At 38.5% G+C, this 12,405-nt stretch overlaps 1 protein-coding gene across 4 annotated transcripts in view; it reads left to right on the top strand.

Moving 5' to 3' along the window:
* The window catches only part of TMEM67 (transmembrane protein 67), a 45,073-nt gene that overhangs the window by 19,264 nt on the left and 13,404 nt on the right, over positions 1-12,405 (top strand). For 3 of the 4 annotated variants that reach the window (XM_055546670.1, XM_055546668.1, XM_055546667.1), the window contains 8 exons: positions 171-276; positions 2,975-3,031; positions 4,595-4,693; positions 6,582-6,680; positions 6,913-6,999; positions 8,218-8,317; positions 8,411-8,550; positions 10,135-10,275. In XM_055546670.1, the coding sequence (XP_055402645.1) occupies positions 171-276; positions 2,975-3,031; positions 4,595-4,693; positions 6,582-6,680; positions 6,913-6,999; positions 8,218-8,317; positions 8,411-8,550; positions 10,135-10,275 (829 nt within the window). The remainder of the gene's footprint in view (positions 1-170; positions 277-2,974; positions 3,032-4,594; positions 4,694-6,581; positions 6,681-6,912; positions 7,000-8,217; positions 8,318-8,410; positions 8,551-10,134; positions 10,276-12,405) is intronic. The other variant, XM_055546669.1, reaches the window with a different exon arrangement.

The following is a 12,405-nucleotide window of genomic DNA, read 5'->3' as shown; positions in this document are numbered from 1 at the left end:
ATCCTGTATTAATACCATTAGTTTATGTTTAACCTTCTCTGGTTTTTAATAACTGCTGGTTCTGAGATCACCAAGACTATTCATATCACATTCAGAAGAAACAGTAAGTTAAATATATGTTTAAGGGCCTCAGTGTATTTTTAACTAAAAATGAATTTTCTTTTAAACAGCATCCACCTTGTACCCAGCACGAAAAATGGAAACATTTACCCTCCCTTAATTACCATTGCCTACCGTGACATTGATATCAAAGATCCCAACAGCCAGTCTGTGAAGGTGAGTCCCTTCGGTCACTGCCTTCTGTGTGTTAGTGCAAAACTGAGAGAGTTTGCATTATGATCAAAAGACTATTAGTCCTTTTCAGAGTTTTAAATAAACATAGCACTTTATATAGTCAAGACAGTTATTTTTTACTAATGCTGGTAAGAGGTGAGTTCTTATGGATTCTGCATATAAAAAGGCAAGAATTAAGTTTGTCAGTGGATAGTGTTACCAGCCGCTGGGCCTCCTTGTTCTGGATGCCAGGACATGCTGAGCCATATGGCATCTCCTCTTGTTCTCTTTGGCCACCTTGCTTCTGTTAAGACTTTGTCTCCTTGCCTAACTAAACCAGGAACTCAAACCTTAAGAGGGCATGTGTGTTTCCCTTCTCACCAGTCTTGCCCACTTGATAGAGACATACTTAAACAGGCAGAAAGAGAATCTAATTTTTAGCTCTGTAACTAGTAGCACTAAAGTGAAATAGAGGATGCAGTTTGGACCTACAACCAGTCTTCTGACTGTTTCCCAACTCAGTTAAACTTAACCCCAGAACCCGAGTCGTCCCCTGCCTGGAAGGGCCTGTGTGTGGAAGTGAGACCATGTACACACTGAAAGCAGGCTGTACCAAAGAAGGAGCCTGGCAAAGGCCGCGCTCTGCCTTGCCAGGCGATTGAAGTGCCCCTGTCTGAGGAGGGGTAGAGAAGAGCGGATGGAGGTCGGGACCAGAGCTAACCCTTCTAGACTTCTTCCTCATCCCCTGTCTCCCCCAGAAGCATGACAGTTGGAAGGTGAACACTCCTTAACCTCCAGGACTCACTAAAGCTTTTAATTTCTACTGTTTTACTTTTCTGAATTTTAATATTCTAGTTCTTCAGCCAGTGTTTTTGGCCTCTCTGTTGAGCTTGCACTTCTACTCCGCTACTGTTGGATTCAGGCTTTCATAAAGCGAAAAGTAGGCACACGGTACGACTTTTCTCTGAAAGGTTTCCCATCCTCAGTTTTATTACCTGATTTGATATTGAAATTCATTTCTATTGCCTGAATTTATATACAGTGTAATGAGAGGAGAAAATCCAGGAACATGCTTAGTAACAACAAAAGACTGCCTTGTTTAAATTTTCCTGGAATGTCATTTTTGGGTAGTTAAGAGTGTATTTATCTTAATATGAAACACTTCTGGGTGTTTTCTTTAAATATTTTTCTTGTCGAAAATATATCTAAACTGTTTTGACAAATTGGAAAATAAGCAATAGGAAAAAAGTTGAGAGAATCATAACTGAGGAAGCCCACCTCAATCATTCTAATTATAGAATGCGGTTTTCATCATTTCTTAATTTCTCATGACAGCTATTGTAAAAGTTCTGCATTCATTTTGAGCATCCAGCTGTATCTCTGCTCTCTTACCATCTCTGCAAATAACCTGTCTTCCTGTTTTTCTGAGCAGATCAAAACCATCCAATATGAATTGCCTCAGACTTCCTCTTTAATACTTCAGTATCTCTGTTTCATTATCTTTCTTGACTCTGGTTCCTATTTCTAAGAATAAAGGACCCTTCCCACTTTCTTAAGCGAATTTTCAACCCTTACTTGTTTAGGATATTTTCTTCTATTTAATTTTATATATTTTATTATAATATATTAATGTGTATTTTCTCCTGTTTCGCCCCCGACCTTTTATTTGGCCAGCTTCTCTGCTGGTTCCTTTCCTTTGCCTTTCAGGTTGCCCTGTCTTAAAAACAAATGAGCACAACCAAACCATAAAATCTTCTGGCAACTCTGCCAACAATTCAGCTTGCTATCATGTGTCTTTCCTTGATTTCCCAACCATTTATTCTTTCATCATTTGCAGTTTGGGTCCTGCCACTTGGCTTCTTTGAAAACCTCTTTCAGGAAGTCAGCAAGGTATTCCACATACACTGGCTTTATTTCTTTAACTTTACACTTACACAGTTGGCCCTTGAACAACACAGATTTGAACTGCATGGTTCTGCTTATATGTGGACTTTTTTTTTTTAATAACTAAATATGTACTGCAGCACTCTGCAAAGTTGGTCCAATTCATGCATGTGGAGGACCAACTCCAAAGTTCTCCCTGAATTTTTGACTGCATCGTAATTGATGCCCCTCACCCTGTATTGTTCAAGGGTCAGTTGTACAACAGTTGACTCCACTCGTGACCTCCTCCTCCTTGACCCTGCTCTGTGAACCTGGTAAGACTTAGGTGTCTTCCCTCTCCTATTCCTCATGCTTCTGTTTCTCTTAATCCTTTATGATTCTTCTCTCTCCTGTCTCTGTATAATTGTGTCCCTAAGATTCTTGTTTACACCTTTGATTAATCTGCCTTCTTCCTATGTGATTGTTTAGCCAGTTGCTGAACTCTTGATACACAAGATAGGTCACATGCCTCAGTTACAGAAACCTATCAGAAAATGAAATATGATTAATTTGACTTGAGTGCTGTTAATGAACCTAATCCACCTTCTAATGGAACCCTCTTTCTTTAATATATGTTCTAAATGGATATTTAAAGTAGTGTGGGTAATTCCCCAAAGTGTATTTATTTATGTATAAGTAAAGGTCAACTCTAGTAATACTGATAGTTTAAAAGTATGATATTTTTGGTAAAATGGAGCTGTGAATGTATTTTTATAGTAAAAATAGGTTTGTATCATATAACTTCAATATGGCTAATTTGTTTTCTTTTAAACATCAGGTTTCTTTCTCAGTCACATACGAAATGGATCAAGGAGAAGCACAAGTCCAGACAGATGTGAGTTTCTTTTAACCTGTCAAAATACTTACAGTATATTTTTTAATTAAAACAAAATTTTTTTACATGTTCAGGAAAGTTGTCAAAATAAAGAGATTTGCCACATATCCCTCACCAAGTCTCCCTTAGCATTAACATCTTACGTAACTGTAGTTGTTGTTCAGTCAGTAGTCGTATCTAACTCTCTGCGACCCCGTGGACTGCAGCATGCCAGGCTGCATACTGTAGTACAGTGGTCATAATCAGGAAATTAATATTGATGTAGTCCTGTTAACTAATCCGGGCTTTCCTGGTGGCTCAGTGGTAAAGAACCCACCTGCCAATGCAGGTTCGCTTCCTGGGTTGGGAAGATCCTTTGGAGAAGGTAATGACAACCCACTGTAGTATTCTTACCTGGGAAACCACGGACAGAGGAGCCTGGCGGGCTTCAGTCCATGGGGTCACGAAGATTTGAATGCTAGTTAGTGACTAAACAACAGCAAATTAACTAATGTAAATACTCTTTGGATTTTACAGATTTTTTTCACTATCCTTTTCTGTTTCAGGACCCAACCATCGTGTGTCTCCTTAGTCTCCTTAGGTCTGTGACAGGTCGTCAGTCATTCTTTGTCTCATGACTGACCCTAACACTGGTATTTTGTCCTTCAGTTGGTTTTATCCTGTATTTTCCCATGATTAAATGTAGTTTTAGCATACATACCATGAAAGTGATGTTATACCCTTCTCAGTGAGTCATATCAGAAGATACTTGGTGTCAGTGTATCTTATTAATGGACTTCCCAGGTGGCGCTAGTGGTAAAGACCCTCCTGCCAATGCAGGAGAGATAAGAGACCTGGGTTCGATCCTTGGGTCAGGAAGATCCCCTGGAAGAGGACAGGGCAACTCACTCCAGTATTCTTGCCTAGAGAATCCCATGGACAGAGAAGTCCGGTAGGTTACGGTCCATAGGATTGCAAAGAGTTAGACACGACCGAAGCTACTTAGCACACACCTATCTTACTAACATTGATGTCAACTTTGATTGTATGGCTAAGATGGTATCTGCAGAGTTCTCCATTGTATTTTTCCACTTATAATTAATAAGTATCTTGTGGGAAGATACTTGAGATTATGCAAATCTCCTGCTCCTTATTATTCCTTTGCCCTCTAATTTCAGCATCCATTGATAATTCTTGGCCAATAAACAATATTACTGTGATATTTGTCTGGTGGTGGTTGTGTTTTTCCATCATTTCTTCTATATTGATTAGAATTCTGTAAAAAGGAATTCTCCCTTTGTCCACGTGGATTTATTTATTCATTTATTATTAAATCAGTATGGGCTCATGAATATTTATTTATTCTAGTGATTTTAATTCGTTACCTTCTATATTCTTGCTCAAATTGTCCCAGATTTGTCCATTGGGAGTTTCTTCAGTTTGGCGCCTATGTCCTTCTAGTGTACCTTCTAATTTTTGAGCCTGTTTTTGAGTACTTTGTTACTTTTTATTTACAGTATCTTTGAACACTGATGAAATTGCATTATGAAATTACATAAATCCCAATTTTTTTTTTTACTTTAGATTGCTTTAGGTGTGTTGGGTGGACTAGCTGTTCTATCATCTCTTTTGAAGACAGCAGGTTGGAAGAGACGCATTGGGAGTCCCATGATTGATTTACAGGTATAATCACAGGGCTTCTTAAAGTCTATTTTTATCTTTTGACTATTTTATATCCTTCTAATAAGACACAGCTAGCGAATGAGTAAAAAGTTGCCCTGAGTTTCTCTGGGGTATATGACTAGCAGACGTACATGAGTAGGAAATGTACCCTTGTTTTCCCTCCAGTGTGCACCACGCTGGTGGCCAGTCTGCACCCACCAGCAGTGGTCTTGTTTCCTCACATCCTCACCAACAATTGCTGTTTTCCCACCCTTTCCCATTTTTTGCCAATCTGGTGGGATATGTCATTCTTGATTTAATTTCCATTTCTTTGATTACTCTTCAAATACTTTATTAATCATTTGGGCTTCCCCTTCTGTGAACTTCTTATTTATACCACTTGCTCATTTTTCTACTGTTTCCAATTTTTCTTGTTTATTTAAACAAGTTTTTTATATTTTATTTATTTTTTTTGTATTTTCTAAATGTAAATCTTCTTTTGGTTTTTGACATTGAAGTGTCTTCTCCAAGGGTAAATCCATCTGTTATTTTATCTATATGTTACTTTGTTTAGTAGAAACTCTTGATTTTAATACTGTCAAATCTGAATAGGTTTTCATATTATGGTGTGTGCTTTTAGAATCTTGTTTAAGATCAAGATCAAAAAGATATTCTCCCATATTTTATTCTATTAACTTTATGGTTTCACTTCTCATTTAATTGTTTTTACATTTGTTCTTGTTTTTATTTTCATCTGTCATTTATTGAGTATTACTATAAGCCAGGTACTTTTTTAACCTTGACACGTGTAATTCATTAGGTCCTCACAATAGCTCTATGAAGTTAGGTATCATGATCATTCCCATTTTATACTTGCTGAAATTGTAGAGATTAAATAAATTTCCTATTCATTTAATTTTTACCGTATCAAAGTAATAGGTGGTATTTCCATTTAGCTGATTAAGAACACGAGAAAGGCAACATAGTAAACTGGTTTGTCTCCAGAGCTAGTGTGCCTGGAAATCAGAGGAGGGGGGCTTGATTTACTGTTTGGGGAGTCAAGAAAGGCATCCAAAAGAAGTGAAGTTTAAGCTCGGTTATCTATGCATTAACTGAGTTTGAACAAACTCTTGGAGATGGTGAAGGACAGGGAAGCCTGGCATGCTGCAGTTCACGGGGTTGCAAAAAGTCAGACACAACTTAGCAGCTGAACAGCAGCAACCATCTTTGCATTCCACAAATAGTCTCTGATGGCCTGCTGTCTGAGTGCCAGATGCTCTACGAGGCGCTGGGGGATGTGATTACTGGGCAAAGGGAGACATGGTCTCTGCCCTCAGAGCTCCAAAGAGTTTGCCAGAGAGAAGAAGAGAAGAATATCTGTTGAAATAATACTCATTTCATTCCCAAAACATTTGGGATTAATGTGTGGAGTGGTTAATTATTGAACAAGTTGTTGGAACTGACAAATGAGGCTAAAATTTAATTTGGCCTAGGTTGTAAAGGACCTTGTTGATCAGGAATTTACATTTTAATGAGGCATCACTGTACATTTTTAAGAAAGAGAGTGACACAGTCCAATTTGCATTTTAGAAAGCCAATTCTGATGGTAATATGGAGGGTACGTTGGGGAGAAGGACTCCAAACTTGAAGAAAAGTAGAAAGCGGTTCTAAAGTTCTTAGTTGGTGAAAGATGAGAAGGGTTGAATAAGATAGAAGTTATTGGAAATGGATCAAAAGGTATCTAGGAAGTGGCTGCAGTCAGTCCTTCTGACTGATCCATGGATACATGAAATAAGACTTCAAGCTTGAGAAACTGGGTTGATAATAATGTTATTAATAATAATATGTTATTAAAGTAGTATAAATGGATTGAGTCTATAACAGCTCTGATTCTCTTTTTAAATTGCAGACAGTTACGAAATTCTTGTTTTACTATGCTGGTGATCTGGCCAATGTTTTCTTTATCATCACTGTAGGAACAGGTCTTTACTGGCTTATTTTCTTTAAAGTAAGTGATTTTCTGAATTTTACCTTAGTGCCACAACCTGAATAACTTGTAAGCTCTCTTTATAAAGCAACTGTTTTTACTTGAGGGTGTTTCTAATCAAGAGTATTGCGGCAAGTGCTAAACTCACCATTCCCTGAGCGTGTTGTGTTTATTCTATGCTTTCTTTGGGTTATAACTTGTGCCTCCTAAAAACTATGTGCGTTCATACTTAGCAGTGTAATTTTCATCCCAGGCACAGAAGTCTGTCTCTGTTTTGCTACCAGTGCCAGCTCAAGAAGAACGTTTTGTTACTTATGTGCGATGTGGTTTTGCTCTGAAGGTAAGTTTCAGAGCACAGGTTACTGAATTTTAAATGTCTGCTTAAAAAGAAAAAAGTCTGCTAATAAGCATGTAAATCTTCAGAGTTAAAATGCTTTCAAAATCTTTGGTGTAAAATTTAGTTTAATTTTAGAAGAAAGTATGAATTGTTCTATTTTACTAGGAAGTCTGCATTTATTTATAATAGGTATCTCATTCTGAAGATCTGCCTTAAGTAATTGTTTATTATTTAATGTAGACTGTTAATCAAGAGTGAACGGTACCGCGCTGGCTAAAGCGCTGAACTCTTAGCATTGCTTCTCTGCCTCCACGTTCCTTTCCTCCTCTTCCCATGGGAGCCCCCCTCCCTGCTTCACTGTTCTTTCAGGGGATGTGATGCTCCTCACGTGCCTCTGCCATACATCTCATCCAGTTGTGTTGTGATTATTAAGTGACTATTTTCCCACTAACCTGTGAGCCCCAGGAAGAGAGGAATCATCCCATACTTAGATTTTTAACCTTGTTTGATCAATAATGCACCTTCTCGGAAGAAGCCTCAGTTTAAACATATTCTGTAAATGAAAAGGGATTTTTTTTTTTCATCAGAAATCTTAATAGTAGAAATAGAGAAAAAGGCAGTAAGAGCATCCTAAAACTTTCAATAGGACAAACAAATGACAGTTGGAGATACCTTTCCTTATAAAGAAGTTAAAGGCTTTTGGAAACCTTGGGAAAGAGAGTCATGTATGCAAGATCCCTGTGTGAGGAGGGAGGTAGCATGTCTACTTTCATATTCCTATTTCTGAGAAAGACAGAAGGAGGAAAGGTGAAATTAATATGTCTGTAAAAAGTCTGTGAATTTGGTGACTGTTCTATGATGAGTTTCTGGTGAGCCCCTGATGATATGATGACTTTGTCACTTGTGAAACTTACAGTGAAAATGTTCGTCGCTCTGACTCTTTGCGACTCCATGGACCATAGCCCGCCAGGCTCCTCTGTCCATGGGATTCTCTGCAGCAATACTGGAGTGGGTTGCCATTCCCTTCTCCAGGGGATCTTCCTGACCCAGGGGTTGACCCTGAGTCTCCCCCATTGCAGGCAGATTGTTTACCATTTGAGCCACCCGGGAAGCCCCATATATCTTCTTGTGATTTCAGATGTTTGGTTCTTAAAGAATCAGTGTTGGTTTCATGAGCAGACTTCATGCCAATACTTTAAGGTGTTTTTTTGTCATTTTCAGGCTCTGCAATTTTTGCATAAGCTCATCTCCCAGATTACCATAGACATATTCTTTATCGATTGGGAGCGGCCTAAAGGAAAGGTTCTTAAAGCTGTTGAAGGTAATGAAAGTAACCATTTGTACCAAGTTTCTTTTTCCACCATTGTAAAGCAGAGAAGGTGAAACGTTTTACTCATTTTATCTCCCCAACCAGGTGAGGGTGGTGTTCGGAGTGCTACTGTTCCTGTAAGCATATGGAGAACTTATTTTGTGGCAAATGAATGGAATGAAATTCAGACTGTGAGAAAAATTAACCCACTCTTTCAAGTACTTACTGTCCTCTTCCTTTTGGAGGTATAAACTATTTGATATAATTGTATGCAACTTATGGGTACCTCATAAATGTTAATTTAATGTAATTCCAGCTAAGTTTTCCTGTCAGTGAGTTTTCTAAAGTTTAAAATATTATTATTATTGAGCCTTTAAAAAATACACATAACATGAAATTTATCATTATAAGTGTACAGTTCAGTACTGTTAAGTACACTCGTATTGTTGTACAGTCCATCTCTAGAACTCTTCATCTTGCAAAACTAAAACTCTGTACTCGTCTTTTCCCCTCTCCCCAGACCTGGAACCACCATTCTACTTTCTGTCCTTGAACACCTACTAAGGACCATGTCCTGTGTTAGGATTTGGGGCTACAGCCTAACAACACACAGTGAATGGGTACATGCTTATGATCCCTTTACAGTTACTTGATGGACCTGGGTAGAATTATCAAAGGAAGTATTCAGAACTGAATATGAGACTGAAATATGGAAACTGTATAAGTAACAGATTTTCTCTAGAACTAACTGCTTAAGTAAGGTTTGATATAAATTTTGTTGGACTCCTTTGTTTGTCTGCCTTCCTTTTTCCTTCTTTCTTGCTTTTCTCCTTCCTTCCATTTTCTGAACCTAGAAGAAAGTGTGTGTCTCTGGGACATAAGAACACTATCTCAAAAACTTACTTATAGTCCTGTTTTTTAAAGCTTAAAAGGGATTGTGTGAGAAAGTCATTTTATAATCAACTAAGTTTGGAAAATACTGGATTCCATAAAGTCATTTAACTTCCTTTGCCATAAAACTTTCCAGAGCCTTTAATCGATGAGAGTAGAAAGCATAGAGGTGAGTATAACATGATATCTTCTTCAAAAGGCATTTCGGAAGATAGTGTTGTAAAGTATAAAAGTATTTTGCGTAGTGCCTGGCATGGATTGCTTGTTGTTCATTGGCAGTTTACTGAAAGTGAAAGTGAGAGTTGCTCAGTTGTGTGCGACTCTTTGCTACCCTATGGACTATAGTCTATGAAATTCTCTAGGCCAGAATACTGGAGTGGGTAGCCTTTCCCTTCTCCAGGGGATCTTCCCAACCCAGGGATCTAACCCAGGTCTGCCACACTGCAGGCGGATTCTTTACCAGCTGAGCCACAGCTTTATTTTTTTGACAGAAATTTTTAAGCTTTGTCAGTGTATATGATAATAAAGTTATATTTGGCCTTGAGTTGGAGGGGATGACAGAGGATGAGATGGTTGGATGGCATCACCAACTCGATGGACATGAGTTTGAGCAAGCTCCAGGAGTTGGTGATGAACAGGGAGGCCTGGTGTGCTGCAGTCCACGGGGTCTCAAAGAGTCAGACATGACTGAGCAACTGAACTGAACTGGCCTTGAGTCATATTGAAGAGACTACCTAATGGACTAACTAAAATTTTGTATTAAATACTTTATAATTAAAATACTGGATAATTATTTTTATCTAGATTTTCTACTGTTTGTACAAACTTGAATACTTTAGTTTTTCAAGGGAAGGAGTAGAGAGAAGTGTCTCATTTTCAGACTACAGGGGTTTTCTTTATTCATATCTTTTAAAATTATTTTATTCTTTTTATTTAAGGTTGTAGGATTCAAGAACTTAGCATTAATGGACTCATCCTCTAGTCTTTCCAGAAGCCCACCTAGCTACATAGCTCCTTACAGCCGCATTTTGAGATATGCGGTGTCTTCTGCTCTTTGGCTGGTCATTGGACTTATACAGGTAACAGAAATTATACTTTTAAGTAACATTACCTCTCTATATTTTTAACTCTGTTTATATACTGATCGTCAGCTGTTGACCACAACAGGATTTCTATAGTATAAAGAAGGTGACAAGAACAATAATAAAGATTCCCTGGTGACTCAGACGGCAAAGAGTCTGCCTGCAATGCAGGAGACCCAGGAACCAATCCCTGGGTTGGGAAGATGCCCTGGAGAAGGAAATGGCAACCCACTCCAGTATTATTGCCTGGGAAATCCCATGGATGGAGGAACCTGGCAGGCTACAGTCCATTGGGTCAATGTATTAATAATAAAGATAGCAAATAGCTAATTTCTTACATAGTATGCTAATCTAGGCACTGTGTTAATTGCATTACACAAATGAACTTACTTAATAGCCCTCAGAGATAGATTCTTTTAAATATCCTCATTTTATAGATGAGGATGTGGTGGCACAGAAAGGTTAAATATTTGCCCAAATATTATATTAGAAATCAATTAGAAATGAGCAGAACTGGAATTTGAACCCAGAACAATTAGAAATCAGCAGAACAAAAAAAGAAAAAGAAACCAGAAGAACAGAAATTTGAACTCAGGCAATCTGATTTCAGATTTCATTTCTTATCAGTAGTGGGGCTCTGAAGGGTCTTTCAGAGTCTGCAGGATTTAGTTTATATATAATGATAGGAAATGCTAAGGTACCCTCAGTCTTTGCTTTTGAAAACTAACATTTTGTTTACATTCATTTATATATCATTAAATCTCACTCAAATTACCAGTACCCCTGCTGAAATTTTCTTTGAAATAGTAATTGAAATAGCTGAAAGTAAAAATAAATCTGAGGATCCATGGCTCTAGCAGAGGATCTTTGCTATGCTTATTTCCTTTATCTTCTTATAGCTAAAAAAAGAAAAAGAAAAAGAATGAAAGGAAAAAGAGAGAAGCAGGAGCTACAGCACTTAACTAACTCTAGTCTCTGCATTTCTTTCTCTTGCTTACAGACACTCCAATGAGTGGGAAAAGCCTTTCAGTTTAAGATTTCTTTAACTTTTATATAAGCAAAGGAAGGTGGGACTGCCTATAAACTGGAGAGCTTATATTTGCCTTAAAAACTGAATTTTAAAAGATTTTGGAATTGAAGTCCCCAAATTCCTACAGAATTGGATCTAGGTGTCATTGTTAAGAGTTGTTCAAACTTAAAGCTGCAGAATAGAGCTAGTGAGGGATAGTTTGACAATCACAGAAGAAAGACAAACAGAAATTAGGATTTGAAATAAAATTAGATTAAAATAATATGGGGTTTGATTTTTTTTTCCCTTTCAGTTTTATTGAGATATAACTCACGTGAAAGTTGCTCAGTAGTGTCTGACTTTTTGTGACTCCATGGACTGTACAGTCCATGGAATCCTCTAGGCCAGAACACTGGAGTGGGTAGCTATTCCCCTCCAGGGGATCTTCCCAACCCAGGGATCGAACCCAGGTCTCCCACACTGCAGGCAGATTCTTTACCAGCTGAGCCACCAGGGAATCCCTGGTGACATACAGCAGTGACAGTGACTGTTGTTTGTCACTGTATGTCACTAATGCAGTTTTTGTGAGCAGATCAGATTTATCTGGATGTGGAGAAGGCAATGGCACCCCACTCCAGTACTCTTGCCTGGAAAATCCCATGGACGGAGGAGCCTGGTAGGTTGCAGTCCATGTAGTCGCTAAGAGTCGGACACGACTGAGCGACTTCACTTTCACTTTTCACTTTCATGCATTGGAGAAGGAAATGGCAACCCACTGCAGTATTCTTGCCTGGAGAATCCCAGGGACAGGGGAGCCTGGTGGGCTGCCGTCTATGGGATCGCACAGAGTTGGACACGACTGAAGCGACTTAGCAGCAGCAGCAGCAGAGAATTTAAAGGAATACCATCTGAAGCTTTTCATATTGGTTGAGTACAACAACTAAAAAAAAAAAACCCAGACTGACAGGGCCTGTAATGAAAGTAGCTTTTCTCTGTCTCATGAGAAAGAAGAGTAGGGGTCAGCAGTGCAGGCCCAGCAGGGTGGCTGCTGTCAGACCTGGAGGCCTGTTGTTCTGCTTTGCCCTTCAGGACTTGACCTCTAAGGTCACCTCATGGTC

This window comes from Bubalus kerabau, chromosome 14 (assembly GCF_029407905.1).
Source record: "Bubalus kerabau isolate K-KA32 ecotype Philippines breed swamp buffalo chromosome 14, PCC_UOA_SB_1v2, whole genome shotgun sequence".
Taxonomy (NCBI): Eukaryota; Metazoa; Chordata; class Mammalia; order Artiodactyla; family Bovidae; genus Bubalus; species Bubalus kerabau.
Note: the sequence above shows the minus strand (reverse complement) of the source record. Positions and strands in the feature narration are given on the sequence as shown.